This window comes from Rhinoderma darwinii, chromosome 12 (genome assembly GCF_050947455.1).
Source record: "Rhinoderma darwinii isolate aRhiDar2 chromosome 12, aRhiDar2.hap1, whole genome shotgun sequence".
NCBI classification, from domain to species: Eukaryota; Metazoa; Chordata; class Amphibia; order Anura; family Rhinodermatidae; genus Rhinoderma; species Rhinoderma darwinii.
The window spans coordinates 5,062,980-5,087,941 of record NC_134698.1 but is presented as its reverse complement, the minus strand read 5'-3'; the positions used below and the strand labels follow the sequence as shown (position 1 = coordinate 5,087,941).

The 24,962-nt window shown below is 38.9% G+C and overlaps 1 protein-coding gene across 1 annotated transcript; it reads right to left on the bottom strand.

Moving 5' to 3' along the window:
- Positions 1 to 3,521: 3,521 nt before the first annotated feature.
- On the bottom strand, positions 3,522 to 24,962 carry NES (nestin). The gene is made up of 4 exons (XM_075844714.1): positions 24,087 to 24,962; positions 17,877 to 18,001; positions 15,072 to 15,145; positions 3,522 to 13,965 (listed from the first exon to the last, which is right to left on the bottom strand). The coding sequence occupies exons 1-4, from the start codon at positions 24,897 to 24,899 to the stop codon at positions 6,137 to 6,139; spliced, it is 8,841 nt and encodes a 2,946-aa protein (XP_075700829.1). The 5' UTR covers positions 24,900 to 24,962; the 3' UTR covers positions 3,522 to 6,136.

The following is a 24,962-nucleotide window of genomic DNA, read 5'->3' as shown; positions in this document are numbered from 1 at the left end:
GAGCATGCTGGTATAACCTGGGTGTCTTCTGTATATAATTATATATGTACAGCTGGTATAAGTTATACATCTTCTTGTATATAGTGATATGGAGCATGCTGGTATAACCTGGGTATCTTCTGTATATGATTATATATGTACAGCTGGTATAAGTTACACATCATCTTGTATATAGTGATATGGAGCATGCTGGTATAACCTGGGTATCTTCTGTATATAATTATATATGTACAGCTGGTATAAGTTATACATCTTCCTGTATATAGTGATATGGAGCATGCTGGTATAACCTGGGTATCTTCTGTATATAATTATATATGTACAGCTGGTATAAGTCATACATCTTCTTGTATATAGTGATATAGAGCATGCTGGTATAACCTGGGTATCTTCTGTATATAATTATATATGTACAGCTGGTATAAGTTATACATCTTCTTGTATATAGTGATATGGAGCATGCTGGTATAACTTGGGTATCTTCTGTATATAATTATATATGTACAGCTGGTATAAGTTATACATCTTCTTGTATATAGTGATATGGAACATGCTGGTATAACCTGGGTATCTTCTGTATATAATTATATATGTACAGCTGGTATAAGTTATACATCTTCTTGTATATAGTGATATGGAGCATGCTGGTATAACCTGGGTATCTTCTGTATATAATTATATATGACAGCTGGTATAAGTTATACATCTTCTTGTATATAGTGATATGGAGCATGCTGGTATAACCTGGGTATCTTCTGTATATAATTATATATGTACAGCTGGTATAAGTTATACATCTTCTTGTATATAGTGATATGGAGCATGCTGGTATAACCTGGGTATCTTCTGTATATAATTATATATGTACAGCTGGTATAAGTTATACATCTTCTTGTATATAGTGATATGGAGCATGCTGGTATAACCGGAGTATCTTCTGTATATAATTATATATGTACAGCTGGTATAACCTGGGTATCTTCTGTATATAATTATATATGTACAGCTGGTATAAGTTATACATCTTCTTGTATATAGTGATATGGAGCATGCTGGTATAACCTGGGTATCTTCTGTATATAATTATATATGTACAGCTGGTATAAGTCATACATCTTCTTGTATATAGTGATATGGAGCATGCTGGTATAACCTGGGCATCTTCTGTATATAATTATATATTGTACAGCTGGTATAAGTTATACATCTTCTTGTATATAGTGATATGGAGCATGCTGGTATAACCTGGGTATCTTCTGTATATAATTATATATGTACAGCTGGTATAAGTTATACATCTTCCTGTATATAGTGATATGGAGCGTGCTGGTATAACCTGGGAATCTTCTGTATATAATTATATATGTACATCTGGTATAAGTTATACATCTTCTTGTATTAAGTGATATGGAGCATGCTGGTATAACCTGGGTATCTTCTGTATATATTATATATGTACAGCTGGTATAAGTTATACATCTTCTTGTATATAGTGATATGGAGCATGCTGGTATCACCTGGGTATCTCCTGTATATAATTATATATGTACAGCTGGTATAAGTTATACATCTTCTTGTATATAGTGATATGGAGCATGCTGGTATAACCTGGGTATCTTCTGTATATAATTATATATGTACAGCTGGTATAAGTGATACATCTTCTTGTATATAGTGATATGGAGAATGCTGGTATAACCTTGGTATCTTCTGTATATAATTATATATGTACAGCCGGTATAAGTTATACATCTTCCTGTATATAGTGATATGGAGCATGCTGGTATAACATGGGTATATTCTGTATATAATTCTATATGTACAGCTGGTATAAGTTATACATCTTCTTGTATATATTGATATGGAGCATGCTAGTATAACCTGGGTATCTTCTGTATATAATTATATATGTACAGATGGTATAAGTTATACATCTTCTTGTATATAGTGATATGGAGCATGCTGGTATAACCTGGGTATCTTCTGTATATAATTATATATGTACAGCTGGTATAAGTTATACATCTTCTTGTATATAGTGATATGGAACATGCTGGTATAACCTGGGTATCTTCTGTATATAATTATATATGTACAGCTGGTATAAGTTATAAATCTTCTTGTATATAGTGATATGGAGCATGCTGGTATAACCTGGGTATCTTCTGTATATAATTATAGATGTACAGCTGGTATAAGTTATACATCTTCTTGTATATAGTGATATGGAGCATGCTGGTATAACCTGGGTATCTTCTGTATATAATTATATATGTACAGCTGGTATAAGTTATACATCTTCTTGTATACAGTGATATGGAGCATGCTGGTATAACCTGGGTATCTTCTGTATATAATTATATATGTACAGCTGGTATGAGTTATACATCTTCTTGTATACAGTGATATGGAGCATGCTGGTATAACCTGGGTATCTTCTGTATATAATTATATATGTACAGCTGGTATAAGTTATACATCTTCTTGTATATAGTGATATGGAGCATGCTGGTATAACCTGGGTATCTCCTGTATATAATTATATATGTACAGCTGGGATAAGTTATACATCTTCTTGTATATAGTGATATGGAGCATGCTGGTATAACCTGGGTATCTCCTGTATATAATATATATGTACAGCTGGTATAAGTTATACATCTTCTTGTATATAGTGATATGGAGCATGCTGGTATAACCTGGGTATCTTCTGTATATAATTATATATGTACAGCTGGTATAAGTTATACTTCTTCTTGTATATAGTGATATGGAGCATGCTGGTATAACCTGGGTATCTTCTGTATATAATTATATATGTATAGCTGGTATAAGTTATACATCTTCTTGTATATAGTGATATGGAGCATGCTGGTATAACCTGGGTATCTTCTGTATATAATTATATATGTACAGCTGGTATAAGTTATACATCTTCTTGTATATAGTGATATGGAGCATGCTGGTATAACCTGGGTATCTTCTGTATATAATTATATATGTACAGCTGGTATAAGTTATACATCTTCTTGTATATAGTGATATGGAGCATGCTGGTATAACCTGGGCAGCTTTTTGGATATAATTATCTATCTATCTATCTATCTATCTATCTATCTATCTATCTATCTATCTATCTATCTATCTATCTATCTATCTATCTATCTATCTATCTATCTATCTATCTATCTATCTCATATCTATCTATCTAAACATAATTTGAATGGTTGCTGGGTAAAACTACATTTAAATGCATTGCTACCCGCAGCTACACCTATGGATAACAGCTGATCCACAGGGTCCAGCAGCCGTATAATCAGTAATCCACTTATGACCAAGACAGCTACATTTGAAAAATGGGCTAACAATATGGGATAAATCCTTTAAGCACCTTCTTTAATTTAGTGATATGAACACGCTTATGGAAACTTACCCATCATGCAGTGTATTTACAGTATGGACTTCTTTTTAGTTAGGCCGCTATTTAATCCATGAAAAAAACACAGCATCGGAGAAAAAGATAAAATATGGACTGATTTATTAAATCATCATAATAAAGGCATATAGTCGCCATCTTTCATTTTTTCCAATGATCGTCTGCGAGGTCCTCTGCTTGGTCGTTACATTCATTTACTTAGTGGGTATCGTACCCATGACACTATCTCAGATACCTCCAGGCACATTAACCGTATATATGTCATATAAAACACGGGAACAATAAATGTGCCACCTCATACCATAAGAAATTCATAAAAAAAAGTCAACAAAACATATACATCCCCAATTCTGCAAGTAGCTGCATTGAACTAGCTGGAGGGATTGTTCTATAGATATGGATAATTACAGGCCTGGGATATATTCCAGTTTTGCTCTCAGCTATAGGGGCAATTGGTACTGATTAATTTTCTACGAATGGGCCAGAAATGACTTCTTGATAATTGATTGGGGTGGGGCGTTGTTGGACCCCATGGCTGTCCCCTTCATACACAAATGTACTTAGGTAGTTAAAAGATCTCATATGTTTTTTTTATTTTTTATAAATCCCTCAAATGAGAGTTGACCTCAGAACCTAGAAATTTCCCATGTATTAGATTCTACATCCATGCATGAACTCTACTAGAGGTGTAGCTTGTAGCTCCGGTGTCCTAGGACCCCAACCTGACAACCTGTGACTTCACATGTACCATATACGTGACATACATCACATTGTATAGAATTTATATATACTGTGAAAATGAAGCCTTTGTATATATAGTAAGCCAGAGCCATCAAGCATGGTTACATCATAGTACATTTAGCGTGACTTGCCATTAGACTCCTGTCCTCCCTCCTTATGGAGAAATGTTTTTTATATAACATGGTGTTCAATGGGAACCCCAATCATTAGGGCTCGATTGAAAATGTTATCTCCTTAAACACCGGAATGGTTATATCCACACTTCTCCAAAATCTCTACTTATAGTACATTGCAAAGGGCAGGAATATAGTGTGCTCACCTGAGTACACTGCATTTCTTAGTCTTGGAGGAATGTCTTGAATAATAATTCATGTATCAGCCATCTGTATATTGGATTGCTCCTAAAATCTGAATTTATTCCAGAAATGGCTTTCTGGTTGATGTTATACCATAAAAATCCGGAGAAGACATAGAGGGGGGGGGGGTCTCCAGGTCTGTTTTCTTTATCTATAAATCACAACAGAGATCATTTCTCATTCTGGAGGACCAAGCTATGTAATGCTTCATTTCCCCTGTGGTGGTGCTGTAGGAAAATGTATCAGTTTCTGCCAGGTTCCAACACAGATTACAGCTGATCACACAGGATCCCAGCAGCAAAACACCCTTTGATCAGCTTATTTTCAGGGAATCTTTCTAACAAAAAGTGGTTGTTCAAAGCAGACTACCCCTTAAGTCAATCATTTCTGTAGGTACTGAAGCTTAAATGTAATATTTGTGAAACACAATGAAGGCTGCCATGTTGAATGCTAACCCGAGATATGTAAGCATAGAGGCACTTCCTCCTAATATTTTGATATATTGAATTGCTATGGATTTCAATATGGCTGCCTCCACTGCATATATGGATATAAAAGGCGTGACTTTGAAAAAAAAACAAAAAACAAAGCATGCTATTCTCTACAGAGAACCAATTGCATTGCCATACTTGAGGGACATACTATGTGAAGTTCCAAAGATAATTGACCCTACAATGTGGACTATGTAACCATTACATGGTGCCTGATAATTTTCCACCACTGACGAGAACCTAAAGGGGTTGTCCAGTTTAGAAAACCCATTTTCATACACCTTATGAGTTGATAGAGTTGGTCCCCTGTTCAGGATCCTCATCTCTTGACCAGAGTGGAGAGCAGGTACAAAGAACATCTCTCTCACTCTGAAGGACCTGTCCTATATTACACAGACATTTGAATTGAATGGACACTGTGTAATGCTTAATTTCCCCTGTGGTGGCGCTGCAGGGAAATTGAACACTTGCTGCCAGCTTTCCCCACAGATTACAGCTGATCGCTGAGGGTCCCAGCAGGAGGACACTTTGTGATCAGATTATTGTCAAAAGACCCTTCTAATAAGTATGGATTGTCCCAAGTGCAGAATCCCTTTAAGTATGATCAAAGGACATAAAGAAAATGATAAGTAGATCATGTGCTCATATATAATAGAGACAATGTACCATGCAGAACATAATAAAATAGTCAGAATAAAAATGCAAATACTCAAAAAGTCATTGGCAGAAGAGGCGTAAAGAGATATCTCTAAACAGAATTATGAAAACCTACATCGAGATCTCTAAATTCGAAGTAACTGGAAGAATGGACTTGTTCTCCTAGAAGTTTACTGAGGTTTTCTGAGACTATAAATGGAAATACTCCATCCACGGGAGTTACTTCTTCTTCGAAGAATCTATATCTTGGGGTGACTCTTAAATTTTTGTTCCAGTAACTGTAGTAAGGTGGACCCACCAGCTCTTCTCTCTTTCCATATATAATGTCTCACATGGAACTTAGGACATGTTCAGAAGAGTTGGACCTTTTCTTCATTTGTCAATAAAAGGGGCAAACGCCCATTGTGATATAAATAATGTTTTTGTTGTCTTATCATCAGGAACTATTGGCTCAATTACTCATCCGATGACCATGAATCTTCTTGTCCTTGGTTCATTTTTAGACCTTGGTTTGTCTCGTTGACTTCCCGGTTTGTGTTCACAAGATCTTCATCCATCTCTGAAGACCTTATTTCAGATGGCTCATCTAAGTCCCTCTCGCTAAGATATGGATTTATTAGTTTCTTGGTATAATGACTTTGTTCAGCAGCAGTGTCCACATATTTGACAGCAGCTTGCATGAAATTCTTAATTTCGGAGGCTTCATCTAAACGACCTTCCTTATGCTCAGATGTTTCGAGTAAAGATTGGAACAGACCCTCACTCTTTCCATCCGACATTTTAAATTTAATAGAATCTTCAATTTTATCCTGAGATTGTGATTTTACAATATCACCATCTGACCTTACAAAAGTCATTGCTTCAGAAATGACTATTTCACTCTTCTGTCCAGTAGAATGCCCATTGAGCATATAGTTGTCTAAATCGAGAGTGGCCTGTACAATGGTGTGCCCAAATATTCCATTCACTGTTTTTCCATCCTCACTATATTGTCTAGTTAATTCGGACATATCTTCATGTTCTTTGTAGGAATCAAATGAAGAATCACTTCTTTCCCCTAGTAGGTCTTTCTCTTCATCTGATGATGTCTGAGTCTCCATGGAACTACCTTCCTGGACCGGTCCTGGAGTAAAAAATGGATCATTTTGATGTGTCTCATGTATCTCAATATTATCAAAGTCTGTTTGTTCCTTTTGACTCTGGAGATCAGTGTCACCACCAATGTCACCTTTCTCAGAAAATTGCGTTTTACTGTCTTCCGGCTCAAAAGCGTAGCTGACAGTTGACACATTTGGAGAGCTCTCATCTGAAGTTACGGAGTCATCATTTTCTGAATTAACACTTTCTTCTGATGGCTTTACATCAACTTTGACATCTTCTTGCTTTGTCAAGACATTTGAACTAATGATATTGTCTCCACTGAAAACATTTACAAACTCAGTTGAAGACTCTTTGGTACCAACGTCTGTAAGATCTTCAACACATTCCTCGTCTTCTTCCTTACAAAATTCTTTTTCGTGGTCTTCAGTATCCACACTTTCGGTCAGCTCCAGACCGAAATCTTGTTTGACTAAGTTAGAATGTTCCTTTATTATATATTCTTCATTCTCTGTCGTATCTTCACAACTTGTACCAGGAACTAATTCTGTATCTTCTAAAGAAGGAACAACTTCTGGGGTTTTGGTTAATCCAATCTCTAAATTTGTATCTTCATTTAGAGATTCCCCTCTTTCTTCAGGTTCTTCGTTATAATATCTATCAACACTTTCATTGCCCAGTTGCTCTGAAGATAACTCTCCTTGGACTTCAATTAAGTTCTCTAATTTAGCAGTGAGATCAGTAAGTGATGTCTCGAATTGAGATTTCTCCAACTCGGAAACTTTACTTGTTTCAAATTCCTCAATTTTCTGTGAAGAAGTGATAACTTCTTCCTGAGAAGTTGTAAATTCTTCAGACTCTGAGTTTTCATCATCCATCTTGCAGTCTACTGGTTCTTCAGACCGTGTATTCTGCTCAGCAGCAGGTTCTTCACTATCTAGTGTTGCAGAAGAATCTTCTGTCTCCAGCTTAGGGTCTACAAAATGTTCTGGATGCTTAGTCTCGAGCAGATCATTAGGAAACTCAGTTGAAGACTCTTTGGTACCATCATCTGTAAGATCTTCAACACATTCCTCGTCTTCTTCCTTACAAAAGTATTTTTCGTGGTCTTCAGTATCCACACTTTCTGTCAGCTCCAGACCGAAATCTTGTGTGACTAAGCTAGAATGTTCCTTTATTATATATTCTTCATTCTCTGTTGTATCTTCACAACTTGTACCAGGAACTAATTTTGTCTCTTCTAAAGAAGGAACAACTTCAATGGTTTTGGTTAATACATTCTCTAAATTTGTATCTTCATTTAGATTTTTCCTCCTTTCTTCAGGTTCTTCGTTATGGTAGTCATCAACACTTTCACTGCCCAGTTGTTCTGAAGATGAATGTACTTGGACTTCAGTTAAGTTCTCTGGTTTAGGAGTAAGGTCAGAAAGTGATGTCTCAACTTGAGTTTTCTCCAACTGGGAATCTTTAGTTGTTTCAAATTCCTCAACTTTCTGTGAAGAAATGGTAACTTCTTTCTGAGAAGTTGTGGTTTCTTCAAACTCGGACTTTTCATCATCCACCTTGCCGTCTACTGGTTCTTCAGACTGTGTATTCAGTTCGGCAGCAGGTTCTTCAGTATCTAGTGTGGCAGAAGAATCTTCCGTCTCCATCTTAGGGTCTACAAAATGTTCTTGATGCCTACTCTCGAGCAGATCATTAGGACTTTCAGCTCGTTGCCGATTATAGGCTGATTCTTTGATTAAATTTAACTGCTCACTTTCTTCTGGTAGTACTTGTGTGACTGAGCTAGAATGTTCCTTTATTATATATTCTTCACTCTCTTTTGTATCTTCAGGACTTGCACCAGGAACTAATTCTGCCTCTTCTGAAGAAGGAACAAGTTCTGCGGTTTTAGTTAATACGCTCTCTGAATTTGTATCTTCATATAGAGTTTCCCTCCTTTCTTTAGGTTCTTCGTTATGGTAGTCATCAACACTTTCACTGCCCAGTTGCTCTGAAGATGAATGTACTTGGACTTCAGTTAAGTTCTCTGGTTTAGGAGTAAGGTCAGAAAGTGATGTCTCAACTTGAGTTTGCTCCAACTGGGAATCTTTAGTTGTTTCAAATTCCGCAACTTTCGGTGAAGAAATGGTAACTTCTTCCTGAGAATTTGTGGATTCTTCTGACTCAGAGTTTTCATCATCCACCTTGCCGTCTACTGGTTCTTCAGACTGTGTATTCTCTTCAGCAGCAGGTTCTTCAGTATCTAGTGTGGCAGAAGAATCTTCTGTCTCCAGCTTAGGGTCTACAACATTTTCAGGACTCTCAAGCAGATCTTTAGGATTTTCGGCTTGTTGTTCATAATAGTCTGATTCTTTGACAAATGTGTCATCATCATCTTTGATTACATTTGACTTCTCACTTTCTTCTGGGAGTATTTGTGATGATTGTGACTCCAAACTGCTGTCTAAGACCTCTTCAATTTCACCGCTATGTGCAGGACATTGTGATTTTGTAACCTCTACTGGATGTTCTGATGCTAATATTATTTCGTCATCTGCCAATTCCTCAAATTCATCATCAAGATTGGGCAATGGTGTTGTATCCGGAAGTGTTTGCTCCAACTGATAATCCTTACTAATTTCAAAGTCTTCACTTTTTTGGAAATAGATTGAAATATCTTGTGAGTCCATAGAGTCCTCAGATTTAGAGTTTTCATTATCCGGATTATTAGCTGCTTCTATTTTATCCAACTCTGACCGGTGCTTTTCAATGGGTCCATCAATATCATGGTTTTCAGCTGTATTCTCAGTCTCGACCACATGTACTTTACTATTTTCTAAGAGGAGGTTGTCACGCTCGTGTCCTAATGGAAATGTTGACTGTTCACAAATAATTTCGTTTTCAACTTCAAAATGTTTTTGCTCCTTTTCTTTTAAGTCTTTTTCATCCCACACAACGTTATCGTTGTTCAAATCAAACATTTCTAATTCTTCTTTATGACCAATCTCATCTCCACAGGTTTCTTTTTCTTCATCTGAAAACTTGTTACTCTGCCCTTTTTGTTCAGGTTCAGCCTCTGCATCATTATCACTTGTAAATCGAAGGTTGTTTGGAATGATATTCAATGAAATCCCCATGTATTGCTCCTCATCCAAATCTTTTTGAAATGATTTATTCCCTTTATCAGCCTCTTCAGAAGGAACATTTTCACTTGGTGTGCAAATCACCTCATAACCCACTTGACCTTCTACTTCCTGGTAATGAACCTCTTGGCCTTCTTCTTTCTGATGATAACCCTCTTGTCCTTCTAGTTTCTGATAATAACCCTCTTGTCCTTCTTCTACAACTTGGCGATTGCCCTCTTGGCCTTCTTCTTCCTGGTGATAACCCTCTTGGCCTTCTACTTCCTGGTGATAACCCTCTTGGCCTTCTACTTCCTGGTGATAACCCTCTTGGCCTTCTAATTCCTGGTGATAACCTTCTTGGCCTTCTTCTACTTCCTGGTGATAACCCTCTTGGCCTTCTTCTACTTCCTGGTGATAATCATCTTGCCCTTCTTCTACTTCCTGGTTAATGTTACTGTTATCTTTTTGCTCATTTCCTGCCAATAACTTGTTACTCTGTTCTTTTTGTTCAGATTCAGCCTCTGCATCATTATCACTTGTGAATCGAAGGGTGTTTGGAATGATGTTCAATGAAAACCCCAAGTATTGCTCCTCATCAGAATCTTTTTTGAATGATTGATTCTTTTTATCATCCTGTTCAGAGGCAACATTTTCACTTGGTGTGGAAATTACTTTATAACCCTCTTGACCTTCTTCTACTTCCTGGTAATTAACCTCTTGGCTTTCTTCTTTCTGGTGATTACTCTCTTGTCCTTCTAGGTGAGAACCCTCTTGGCCTTCTTCTACAACTTGGTGATGACCCTCTTGGCCTTCTTCTTTCTGGTTATAAAACGTTTGTGCTTCTTCTTCCTGGTGATAACCCACTTGGCCTTCTTCTGCTTCCTGGTGATACCCTTTTTGGCCTTCTTCTACTTCCTGGTGATACCCCTCTTGGCCTTCTTTTACTTCCTGGTGATAACCATCTTGTTCTTCTTCTACTTCCTGATTAAAGCTACGGTTATCTTCTTGATCATTTCCTACCACTTCATCCAGTTCAACATTTGCCTCATTTTTCAATAACTGACTTTCCTGTGTGATATTTGCCTGAACTTCTTCTACAATATCATATTCTTCTTTTACAGATTGTTTAATCTCACCCTCCTTCGATAAAGTACCTTCTTCTGTCGTCGGAGCAACCTCAGAAATGTCTTCATTGTCTTTTTCTCCATCTGACTGGACTAAATCCTCACTTCCATGTTGAAAGCTGGTTTTGATATCAGTAGCTTGATCTTCATTAACTTCTGAACCTTGGTGAACATCATCTACTTTAGCGTTATCCTCTTGCACGTCTTTGTTAACTGAAGTCCAAACCTCTGATTGACCTTCAACAATTGGTTCAGTCTCTTGCTTTAACAAGAATCCATCTTCTTTAGCAATATTCAGCTCAACATCAGACTCTTTTTGGACTAGCTGTTTGTCCTCCTCATTCTCTTCTAAGTCTTTGTATTCATCTTCATAGTGTTCTTTACCTTGTTGCTGCTCTTTTTCTGCCTCATGTTCTGGTGTATAAATATCTTCTTCTCCTCCTGTTGGTGTAGGTCCATATTTTTCAGTAATATTGTCCTCATCATAGGATTCATACTCCTCATGAATGGATTGAACAATGACTTCAGTCTTAATTGATTTGGTGTATTCTACCGCTGTACAATCTTCGAAATTCTTTCGACTCATTTCGTCCTTGTCTTCAACACCAACCTTTAACTCATAACTCTTCAATTCAACTGTACTTGTTTTTATACCCCCCTCTTTATCTTCTTCATTTAGATCCCTTTCCAATGATTGGTCATCTTTTTCCAACTCTTCACCTTTTGACGACTGTATGTCCTCTTTAAGAGTTAACTGTACACTTTGTGGTTCTAGATCACTTTGCTCAATTTCCTTGTCTAATTTCTGGATATCGTCATATTCTTCATGAGAGATTAAGCTCTCCTCCACATTTTCAGACAATTGGTCAGTGTCCTGCCTAATGATATCTTGCAAATTGTCACCTTCCTCGATGTCCAGGGTTTGGACGACTGGCTTGTTTTCAATGTAGTCTCCTTCAATTTGTTGACTCACTTGTTCTATGTCACTCAAATCCACACTCTTGATATCCTCTAGGTCTGGCTGTGGACTGTCAAGCGCTTCTTTATATAATTGACCAACTTCTTTCTGATCATTATCCAATTGCTCAAAAACTTCTTTATTCCGCAGGTCCTCTGATTCTTCTTGATTAGTGTCACTGAACTCTTGAGTAGCTTTGACAAAGTCAGTTCTCTGCTGGTCATCATGACTAATTTGTTCTAGATCACTTAATTCAAAACTATTCTTTTCTTCATGACGTTGATGTTGAGCTTCTTCAAGATCATCCAGAACCTGGTAGTTGGATTGATAAACTTCTCTGACAACAAGTATCCTGGACTGTTCAATATGAGTAGAGTCATGGATATTTTGTTCTGCATTATTTATATTTTCCTCTCTTTCGTAATCCTCCTCTTCTTTCTTGTTTTCTTTCTTAAAGTCTTCTTCATTTGAAAGACGGCCTATCGAATCTGATGCATCACAGAGCTCAAATCCTTCTTGCCTTTCCTGATCAAATGGCGTATATTCCAGTTTGTCATCACTTCGTTGCTGAACTTCAGATTTTATATCCATTGAATGAGGTCCATCAAGAATGTCCTCATCTTGTCTGGAGGATTGTTGGTCAAGCTCTTTATCATTATACTCTTGGATATTTGTATCTTCAGAAACGTCTTTTATATTTTTTTTAGGATGCTCATTACACTGTTCCATTTCACTTTTCTTTTCATCATGAAAATCCTTTGTGACGTTTTGTCCATCATCAAAAAACTGGTCACTGTCTTCCTTTGAAGAACTTAACACATGGACCTTCTCATCAATGGTCACTTCTTTATCTCGAAGATCAACATAATCGGAAGCTTCGTCTGTATTACTTAACCCAAACCCCTTATTAAGTTGCACGCTTTCCTTTTCTTCGTCAACCCCTTGATTTATGTCCTCTTTGTCGTGACTTGCATTGTCAACATCTGCATTATTCAATGAGACTTGAGTGTCGAGATCAAGATCTCGGTTGGCGGAAGATTCAATTCCCTGGTCAGATACACCATCCGAAGAAAGTACATTTGATCCATCCATATCTTTCGTATTTGGTTTGGAAAAATCCAGAACTTTTTGAAATTCCTCATTACTGACTTTAATCGATGTCTCCATATTTTGATATTCTGGTGGCCCCACTAATTCTTCTTTTCCAAGATTGTCTCTCTCGTAACTCACAATATGCCTTATAACCTCATGGTTTTCAATGATGTGTTCTTTATCAATATTTCTAAAGCCTTCACCAGGACGGTCATCATTGGCCTGTGGACCTTCAAAGTCAATCTTTTCTTTGTGAAGTTTCTCAAAGACAATTGTATCATTGCCTTTGTTTTGAGTTTCGACCAAACTTTGTTGCTCCTCTAACACAAAATCAGTTATGACTTGAATATGTTTTCCTTCGGGTTTCAAAGAAGACTCCAACTGAGCATTTACAACTTCCTTTTCAATTGGCGGAAGAAATTTACCCTTGGCATCATCTCTATGGTCTGTTTTCTTTAATCCTGCATCAGTTGTGTCGAAAGCGTTTCCATTTAGAACAGGAGGGATATCAATGTCCTTTCTCTCGTTCACCTCAGTGACGGTCTTCTCAGAAGAATCTCGAGAAGATGATTGGGAAATGGTCTCCACTTTACTTTTCTGGACAACTTTTTGAGGGTATCTTCCTAAATTGCTTTCTACTGCAGGCAGTGTTGTAGCTGCTTTAGCATGAGGTGCTTTGGTATAGTTAAGGACTTGAGATTGAAGCACTGAGCTTACTTTCTGAAACTCTTTGGTTACAGGACTTGCCCTATTCGAAAATGAGGTACTTTTCACATTCAGGTAGCGGTTTGTACTTGATAGCTCAGCACTCTGCTTTTTGTTGAACCTCTTGGCCTTGGAAACCAGTGGTTTAGTGTTTTCATGCTGTCTTTTCCTGAAAGTATTCTGTTCTAGCACCGAACCTGTGAGATACAGAAGCAGAGATGCCATTCAATGCCTTTTGACTACAGACACTCAACTAAAAATGGTGCAATGCTGTTAACAATAACGTGTTCAATGTATGGGCAGATGTCCCATCGACCACCATGGTTCGAATGACATCTTCTTGACTATATCTGATACTGTTCATAGACCCCATTTATAACTTTCCACAGAAATATCATTTAAGCGAAGGAATGTCATGTAAAACAGTATTCGACTAGTGTTATACCCTCTCCACTGGGTCTTTACCACTTTGATACCCACCCTTCAACTAAAAAGAGACATAATTTGAGCCGGTGGAGTAATATCTGCTACCTGGGCCCCCTTCCATTGAGTCAATGACCCGACTACTCTGTTTTTTGAAGAGGCCTGGCACCTTCTTTACCTGCTAACTTGTGGTCCATCTTACATGTTAAAGGAACATGCCTAGTACAGGGCGTAAGAGGGCGATGCATGACACTGGGATTCTCTCTTTGGTATTCTTTGAATCTTTGGGTCATGCACTGGCCCTTCAGATCTTGCCTTCCTATAACAGAACCCGAAGGACTCCATTATAAGACAATGGGGTCCATTGGGCTCTGGTGGTATTCCATTGTAGGATGGATCTGGCACTGCGTGGTGGCACCTAAATCTTGTCGAAGTACATGAGATACTTCAGTATGGCACAACCCTCCATCATCCATATCTACTTTAGCATCTGGTTCATGCTGGGTTTTATTAAATATACCACTGAATTCTCTACCCACACGTCTTACTTAGCTGACGATAAAAAATATTTTGGGTGGGAATGATTGATGTCGAGTAACATTCCATGCCCAATTAAAGTGGTGAAGGAAACGGTTGACCATCTAATAAAGATCTTCTTAAAGACTAGGGAGATTATTTAATGGACGGTGAAATACACTGACTGCCATGAATCTTATCTTTTTGTTATGACTGTAAAATAGTCAGGATTATTTATTACAGTAGAAAAAAATGACCTGAATGGAAAATGGATTAAAACATTGAGACGGAACGAGGGAAATATCAACCAATTCTTCACACGTCAACTTCCGGTCTACTGTAAACCAATGCGTGCCAAACTTACCATTGAAGGGTGAAGAGATTTTGTAATCTGCACTCGGAGTATATAGTCTTGTACTTTCAGCTTCTAGAAGGGATCTGCAAGGAAATAAAAATATGTTTCTAATAAAGTTTTTGATAAGGATTCAACAATGATGAAGCATGTATGTAATAATGTGGTTCTATGGTATTGAGGGTAGTAAAAACCTAAAGTGGTGGAACAAAAGTCCATTAAGTACCAGGGACTGGCCACAAAAAAAAAACTGAACACCATGGATTGGCAAAAAAAATCCAATGGACAACAGGGACTGAATCATAAAACAACAGAAAAACAGGGACTGGAGTCACAATTAGGAACTAGGGTCAACGCAAAACCACTCAACACCAGGGAATGGAGTCAACCCAAAACCATTGAATACCAAGAACTGCAGTCAACTCAAAACCACTGAACACCAGGGACTGGAATCAACTCAAAACCATTGAACACCAGGGACTGGAGTCAACTCATAACCACCGAAAACCAGGGACTGGAGTCAACACAAAACCAATAAACAACAGGGACTGCAGTCAACTCGAAACCACTGAACACCAGGGACTGGAGTCAACAGAAAAACCATTGAACACCAGGGACTGGAGTTAATGCAAAACCACTGAACACCAGGGACTGGAGTCAACCCAAAACCATTGAACACCAGGGACTGGAGTCAACCCAAAACCATTGAACACCAGGGACTGGAGTCAACCCAAAACCATTGAACACCAGGGACTGGAGTCAACGCAAAACCACCAATAACCAGGGACTGGAGTCAACACAAAACCACTAAACATCAGGGACTGCAGTCAACTCGAAACCACTGAACACCAGGGACTGGAGTCAACCCAAATCCATTGAACACCAAGGACTGGAGTCAACGCAAAATCACCAATAACCAGGGACTGGAGTCAACACAAAACCACTAAACAACAGGGACTGAAGTAAATTCAAAACCATTGAACACCAAGGACTGGAGTCAACTAAAAACCACTGAACACCAGGGACTGAAGTCAACTCAAAACCATTGGGAATGAGGGACTTGGATGAAAAATACAGAACTCTAGGGACAACTAGGGGTAAAACAACTGACAAAGTCTAGTATAGTCAAAACCATTGAATAGCAAAAACTAGTTTCTAAACTGCTGAAACCTTCAACTGCAGTCAAAATAAGTAAAAAACAGGACTTGCCGTCAAAACCACTTAACACTAGGGACTGAATTCAACTCCAATTCACTAAACACCAGAGACTATAGTCAACTGAAGACCAAAGGGATTGTGGTAAAAAAATACTTAACACTGGGGACTGGGGTAAAACCTGAACTTAGTTGCTTAATTTAGGACACCTGCACAATGTTTTACGAAAGGTAAAACCGAGGAATCTTGACAATCAGGGTGGCCCAAAATGAAGGAATCCAACCTCACCTGCTGAGAAACCGGACCTCTCAAAATGTGGATTTTTTTTTAAATGCCCATCTTGAAAAATTAAAATTTGTCCCAACGTTAGTATTTGTACATGACCCCAATTTTTATTTTGTTTTTGGGTCAAAATGACTTGCAAAAAAGTCCTTGTAAAATGAAGCAGTGAATTAATTTTTATATAATATAAAAATTTTATTAAATATAACATAAAAAGAGAAAAAGTTGGGTCCTTGAGAACCTCGTTATCCCTTTTACTCTTGCTTTATAGCTGGATTTATATTGTGTGACACTGGTAGCCTAATAACATAATGGAATGTCTCGGGAGTGAAAGTCCTTCGCTTCGGTCCCTGTGGTCAGCATTATGATGCTAATGAACGGTCCGCTTTTGTTTTCCACCATCTGGAAGACCGAGAACAAAAAAGTAAGGGAAAAAATTTAAGTAAGAGCTCGTTGTTGAGACCAAATTCCCATGGATGAAATGGAAGGACGAACGAGCGAGAGGGACGTAGTCATGCGGGGAAATCCTTCAGATATTGTACATGGACAGGGGTGTATTTCGGGGAATTTTTGGACGCATTTTTGACTAGTGACGATCTAGTACGTCTCTCACAAAATACAGGAGGGAATTCTAAAATGTTCTATTATAAATCTTGTTTGACCCCAACCCTCCCCCCCCCCTCACAAAAAAAAAATGATAATCCAAAAACATTTTATTTTTAAAAAAAACAAAAACAAAAAAATCTAAATGAATAAATAAAAAAAATGTAATAAAAAAATAATTTAATAGACAGAACTACGAATGAGTGGCTACATTATTGTGGGAGAAGCGAATAATAAGATATGCAAATTTAGGCCACGCCCATTATGATAACGATATATGCTGGGTTATCCTTTAATATTCCGTGACTACTACATGTACATGGAAAGTTTTTTTTTAGAGTCGTTTCAAAATATGCCCAGCTATTACCAAAACGAAGGACCTGCTAGAACAGCAATTTTTTTCTGTGTCCCTATGACAACACTTCCTGGTCTTTGGGACACAGCCTCATATCAACAATCATATATTTTATTTTTAGTTGCTACGAGGCCCGGTGTCTTTATGATAACACCAATTCTATTCTCCCTTAAACGGAAGCCTGTTATATTTCAGTAGACAACCTCCCCTCGTTGTTAGGTAATGTCGAGGGCTCTTCTTGGCAATGGAAGGACCCAGGGTGCAAACAGAAATGGCCATGGATATTTTGGACGCCCATTAACTCCAATGGGTGCCATGTCATAATTCAGAAAACAGGGACTTATGACATGAATCAATTCCGTCTTATAACATATTAGTGTGGGTCATTTTAGACCTGAAGGGGGCAGCAAAGCGCTCATTACCTGTAAGTTGCCACCTCTAAACTGAGGGACATTTTGAGGTGCATTAGCTGTTGTCTGTCCTCCAGCACTTGGGCGATCTGGACTCTCAGGTCTTGCTTCTCCTCTTCCAAAGTTTCGACTTCAAGCTGGAACATAATAAGAACACAACTGAGACCTGGACGCTATAGACATAATGCCTGCTCTCATCGGGTGGTATATCTGCCAACAAGAGTTGCCGAAACATCCCTTTAATGATGGACCTATTCATAGATTATGGTTTGGTTAAGCTCCGTGAGACCAAGTAAGATGATTGTCGGAAATCTGCATTTCATTATCTCATTTTACCTGGTCTTAAAGGGATTGTCCATTTTTGACAAATCTGTCCCATATTGCCAGTCTCCCTTTCAGAAGATGATAGTGGGGACAGGGAAAGGGGTATCACTGCTCGGACACCTTTGAGCTGTCCGTGGTGGGGTACATTAATATAACATGCCTAACAAAGTGTCTAATACAATAAATAGACCTCAATGTTGTGCAGTAAGGGACCGTGCAGCGTTCCTTGCACTGGATATAGCTCTCGGATCTAGCTAACGGGGGGTGGGAGTCTTCGTTATTTAGCTATATCGGTTTTAGGGAATTCTTGGTGACAACCAATATGGCCGCCAGCAGTGGTAGTCACCCAGCTTTCCTGATCAGCACATCTGCAACACAGTGGCAACCTCATTACTAACCAAAAAAGTCATAGTGGCCAAGTCCTATGACATAAATCATCTGAACGTTACATGGAAACACGTGTCATGTGACCCACTGGTATTGGCAATGCATGACAGTAGTCACCAAGTACCTTATGCCTTAAAGGGTGTCTCCATAACAAGGTAAATAATGTTTTTACATCACAACCAATGTACATATTCATTAATATTCTTCTATGCACGTTGCTAGCCGCGGGCCCAACTATGCCAGACGGTGGCACCACCAGAGCTCCATGTGCTAGAGGTGGCATAGTCGATCTCTATAGTGACTGCTGGCACCCGCTAAGAAACGATCAGACCCCCATTGATAAATATTTATGTCCAGTCAATATGCCTTTAATGCCTACAGTCCCCTTTAAGAGCCTCTCGATCCTCTGATCATGTAAATGAAAGTATATGAGTCCAGCAGGAGTAGCGGTAGTCACTCAGAGGAGGGGGGATGTGATTGGCTTGCAGATGGACCTACTCATTTCTCTTCATTAGGGCTTGTCCGGTGGGAGATTCACAGGACCCTTTATGATGAGTGCTCGATGTTACCCTGCGGCCCTCAGGGACCCGGCAGATCTCCCAGCATGTCCATGGAATAAGGTTAAGTGGCCTAAATTAACTTAAGAGCCCTAAAAGGACGAGCCATATGACGGGGCGATCCATAACCCAGCACAATCAGACATCTGCTTCCTGCTACCACCACATCAGATTATTACATAACAGCGGACTGGTAATAAACAGACCCCAGTCATGTCATCTATATTGCCCTCTGATCGTAAGCTCATAGGACGAGGATGTTTCTCTGCGTCACAATACATTAATGGGTCAGAATACTCCATTTTATCTATCTATCTATCTATCTATCTATCTATCTATCTATCTATCTATCTATCTATCTATCTATCTATCTATCTATCTATCTATCTTTCTCGTATCTATCTATCTCGTATCTATCTATCTATCTATCTATCTATCTATCTATCTATCTATCTATCTATCTATCTATCTATCTATCTCATATCTATCTATCTATCTATCTATCTATCTCATATCTATCTATCTATCTCCTATCTATCTATCTATCTATCTATCTATCTATCTATCTATCTATCTATCTATCTATCATCTATCTATCTATCTATCTATCTATCTATCTATCTATCTATCTATCTATCTATCTATCTATCTATCTATCTATCTATCTCATATCTATCTATCTCATATCTATCTATCTATCTATCTATCTATCTATCTATCTATCTATCTATCTATCTATCTATCTATCTATCTATCTCATATCTATCTATCTATCTATCTATCTATCTATCTATCTATCTATCTATCTATCTATCTATCTATCTATCTATCTCATATCTATCTATCTATCTATCTATCTATCTATCTATCTATCTATCTATCTATCTATCTATCTATCTATCTCATATCTATCTATCTATCTATCATCTATCTATCTATCTATCTATCTATCTATCTATCTATCTATCTATCTATCTATCTATCTATCTATCTATCTATCTATCTATCTATCTATCTATCTCATATCTATCTATCTATCTATCTATCTATCTATCTATCTATCTATCTATCTATCTCATATCTATCTATCTATCTATCATCTATCTATCTATCTATCTATCTATCTATCTATCTATCTATCTATCTATCTATCTATCTATCTATCTATCTATCTATCTATCTATCTCATATCTATCTATCTATCTATCTCATATCTATCTCTCATCTATCTATCTATCTATCTATCTATCTCATATCTATCTATCTATCTATCTATCTATCTATCTATCTATCTATCTATGTCATATCTATCTATCTATTTATCTATCTATCTATCTATCTCATATCTATCTATCTATCTATCTATCTATCTATCTATCTATCTATCTATCTATATCATATCTATCTATCTATCTATCTATCTATCTATCTATCTATCTATCTATCTATCTATCTATCTATCTATCTATCTATCTATCTATCTCATATCTATCTATCTATCATTCTCCTATCTATCTATCTATCTATCTATCTATCTATCTATCTATCTATCTATCTATCTATCTATCTATCTATCTATCTATCTATCTATCTCATATCTATCTATCTATCATTCTCCTATCTATCTATCTATCTATCTATCTATCCTGTAGCAGACGTTCCCTATATTCCTCATATACTCCACTGATGGAGCTGCATAATGTCCATTAAGAAAATAGAAAAGGGGCCGTGTCCATTCATGTAATTGTCTCATAAATGACTCAGCTCCCCGGATAATTCCGGTTTCCTTTCCCAGACACATCTGCTCTTACTGTAACATATGGAAGTCATGGAGTCATCACAGCTCCGCGTGGAGCAGGGACAAGACAGTAGCAGTAATACATAGTTAAGGGTAGGGTTAAAAAACCCATAAAGACCATTGACCCCTTAATCAGAAAGTCCTCAGTCCTTGAATCGACTTTTTGTCAAATTGTTCAAAATTATATTCAACATTTTAATTATTTCTGTTTTTAGTAGGAAAACTGGGTGACTACCAATATGGCCGCCCAAAGTGAGCCCCTCCCCAATAACATAAAGAGTAGGACCCCTCCTGTTTCTTCGGAGTCAAGGTCATGTGACCTATCCCGGCTCTGCTGAATGGCTGAGAGGGTTTAAAGAACGTGCAGGGTTCCTAGATACGTAGCTGAGCCAAGGGCCGACCTAGCAGAGTCGTATGATCCCACAGCGGCCGAGGATTACAGAACTGTGTTTGGACATTGGACAGTTGTATAACCAAAGCCGTCATAATCCTGGATTTACTTTACTAAAAAGTTTTTTAAGGGGGTCCTCTAGAAGCGTATAAATAAAGTTGATTGAAGAAAACAAAAAGTTGAAGAGTATAGACTTGCTTCCCATCAGTGCCCACGATCCTGGTATACCAGCAGTGCCTGCCAATGATGTTGGAATTGATGCTGCCATCATCGCTCCTCCAGGAGTGGAATCCCCGGCCAGAGCATTGCCGACGCTCTTGCCGGGGATTCCGCTCCTAGTGGAAGCCCCTGTCTAGAAGCGGAATCCCCCCAGAGCGCTGACGATGCTCTGGCTGAAGAGTCCGCTCCTAGAGGGAGCCCCTGATGTCCCTGTCCATATATGGACAGGGACATCTGGGGCTCCTCCGAGACCGGAATCCCCATCCAGAGCGTCGGCAATGCTCTGGCTGGGGATTCCACTCCTAGAGGGAGCCCCAATGGCGCTATCTACAGGGAGGGAGGGTGTAGCACTATTTGCAATAGGGTGTGTGTGCCACTATCTACAGGGCAGGGTAGCACTATCTACAAGGGGGGTGTGGCATCTTCTACAGGGGGCACTATGTACAGGGGGCTGTGTGGCACTATCTACAGAGGGCACTGTGGCATTATCTACAGGGGGTGTGTGGCCCTATCTACAGAGGGCACTGTGGCATTATCTACAGAGGGCACTGTGGCACTACCTAAAGAGGGCACTGTATATATGGGGGCCCAAACTGGGGTCTAACTTCTATATGGGGACATAAATGGGGCCTAACTCCTATATGGGGGCACAAACTGCAGTTTTCTTCCGCAAAGAGGCCCACTAGGTCTGTGTCGCTTAAGAGCCCACATAAACCTGGATCTGGCCCTGCATGGAGCATTTTATATTACACGATGCAGGCACATATTGCACTCTCTTCAATAAACTTTATTGATACTGTTCAGGAGAACACATTTAAAGGGGTTTTCCACCCAACAACGGAAAGATCAGTTTCGTGTGGAGATATACATTATCTCCCACCTCTCAAAGTAGTTTCCGTCAGAACTACCCCATTGTGAAGATCCAGGTGGAACATTTAAGGGTCAGGATGAAGATCTGTGACATGACAACCCCGAGTCACTTCAATATGGCCGCTAAACTGAGCCCCTCAGGGCAACCCTGACAATCTTTGTATTAGAGGGACACATCTTGGACCACTCGTTTTTGGGTGAGAAGTCGCCCCAAAATTTCCTTAATTTTGACTGTTCACTTCTTGGGAAGAGTTTTCGTGCACATTTTTGGATTTTCTATCAAGTTCTATCGTAATTATTTGGCTTCAGATGTTTAGATCTTTCTACAAGTCTATGGGGAGAAGTCTGAGCCCCCCCCCCCCCGGTGCAGGAGCGCAACGTGTGGGGGATGTTTATAAATGTTTAGTCCCATTCAGGAAGTATATCATATTTTTCTTCACCATGGGAAGTGGGACTGAAATATTTTCCATATCTGGAATACATAGATAAATCTATATATAGATCCCCCTTGAGGTCCAGCGACAGATTACTCGAGAGGTGTCTGCCCGATCCACTGCCAAGCAGCCAATAACCTTTCTGATCTGATTGGCTCTGACACACTTATGACATTTTTATTGAGGATCTATATGGTCCTCTTATTTGTTCACTATGTTGGTATTATCTGAGCACTGTATGGTGGTATTATTTGGGCACTGTATGGTGGTATTATTTGGGCACTGTATGGTGGTATTATTTGGGCACTGGAAGGTGGTATTATTTGGGCACTGTATGGTGGTATTATTTGGGCACTGGAAGGTGGTATTATTTGGACTTTGGTGGCATTGTATGAGCGCTGTACACACTTTATGGTGGTATTAATTGGGCACTATATGGTGGTATTATTAGGACTTTGGTGGCATTGTATGAGCACTGTACACATTATATGGTGGTATTAATTGGGCACTCTATGGTGGTATTAATTGGGCACTATATGGTGGTATTATTTGGACTTTGGTAGCATTATATGAGCACTGTACACACTATATGGTAGTATTGGGCACTATATGGTGGTATTAATTGGGCACTCTATGGTGGTATTAATTGGGCACTATATAGTGGTATTATTTGGACTTTGGCATTATATGAGCACTGTAGACACTTTATGATGGTATTATATGGGCACTGTATGGTGGTATTATTTGGACTTTGGTGGCATTATATGAGCACTATACACACTTTATCGTGGAATAATATGGGCACTGTTGATGTCTCACTAATCACAGCCATTGGTGATGCCTGCCATAGATTGGTCCAATCATTGCCAATGGACAACCCAACAGAACACCATCAATGTCACAAACTACAAGCAATAAAATGAGAATTGACTTGTTATACAGAAATTAAAGGGACACTGAACCTAAAGTATTTCCCTTATCTGCTTTATAGTTCTATGTAATCAATTGTTTCCTGGTATCAGCCAGTTCAGAATGGGAGGAGGTTGTATTGTTCTGAAAGGGATCGCTGACAGGAAGTCGAGAACAATCCCTCCCGCATGATCATCACTTGTCACATATCTGGTCCTGAGAACCTCCTCATCTGCTTTAGGTTCAGTGGCCCTTTAATTACATGTATGTCTATATTAGCATCACGTATGTGCACATGATATGAGTGGACATGATTAGGAATCGGATACCCACCTGCAGTCGACCTTCTTCTTCTTGTTGCTCCAGCCACTGCTTGGCCAGAAGTTCCTCCAGCATCTCCTTCCGGTCCTTAAAACATTGCAAGTCCCTGTCTAGATTCTGCTGTTGCAGTTGACTCTGTTTGTTCTCCTCCAACACCTTTTTCAGGTTCTCTTTGGCCTGGGACAAATGTTCCTCCATAGCTGACACTTCGTTCTTGTAGTCCTCCACAGCTCCCTGCCATATCTCTGACAGCTTATTTGAATAGTCTTCCAGGTTGACCGGTGTAAAGTTTACGGGAGCAATTTTGAAGTTTTCCAGTCTTTGGGAATAACTCAAGATCTCCTCTTCCATCTCAGCCTTCTCTTCTTCATGGCTCTTGAAGATGTCCTCCATCTCTCGCTCCAGTTGACTAAGTCTTTCCTTCAACCATATCTGGGCTCTTTTTTCTTCCTCCAGCACTTTTTTGCTCTCGGACAATTCTTTCTTCACGTCTTCTTGGGCTTGTTTCTCCTGGAGGCACAGTTCTTTGACATATTCCACCTCCTGATAGATGGAGTCTCTATCTATTTCCACCTGGACCATCTCCTGGTGTCCATCATCTAAGGCGTGCCTCAACTTCATAATTTCATCGTGGTGCTTCCTTATCAAGCACTTTTCGGACCTGGTGCTCTTGAGGTGATGGATCTGAGATCTGAGGAGCTCATTCTCTTCTTCTAGGGCTTTGACCCGGGAGAGATAAGCCTCAAGACGTTTGTTGAGGGTCCACATTTGTGCCGACTCTTCGCCAAGGGATATGGTGGTCGGGTAGGTCTCCATTCTGCTCATCGAGATGATCCAAGTCCTCTTGAAGGATACTTCTCTACCAGCCTGAGGGCGTGTGATGCTGGA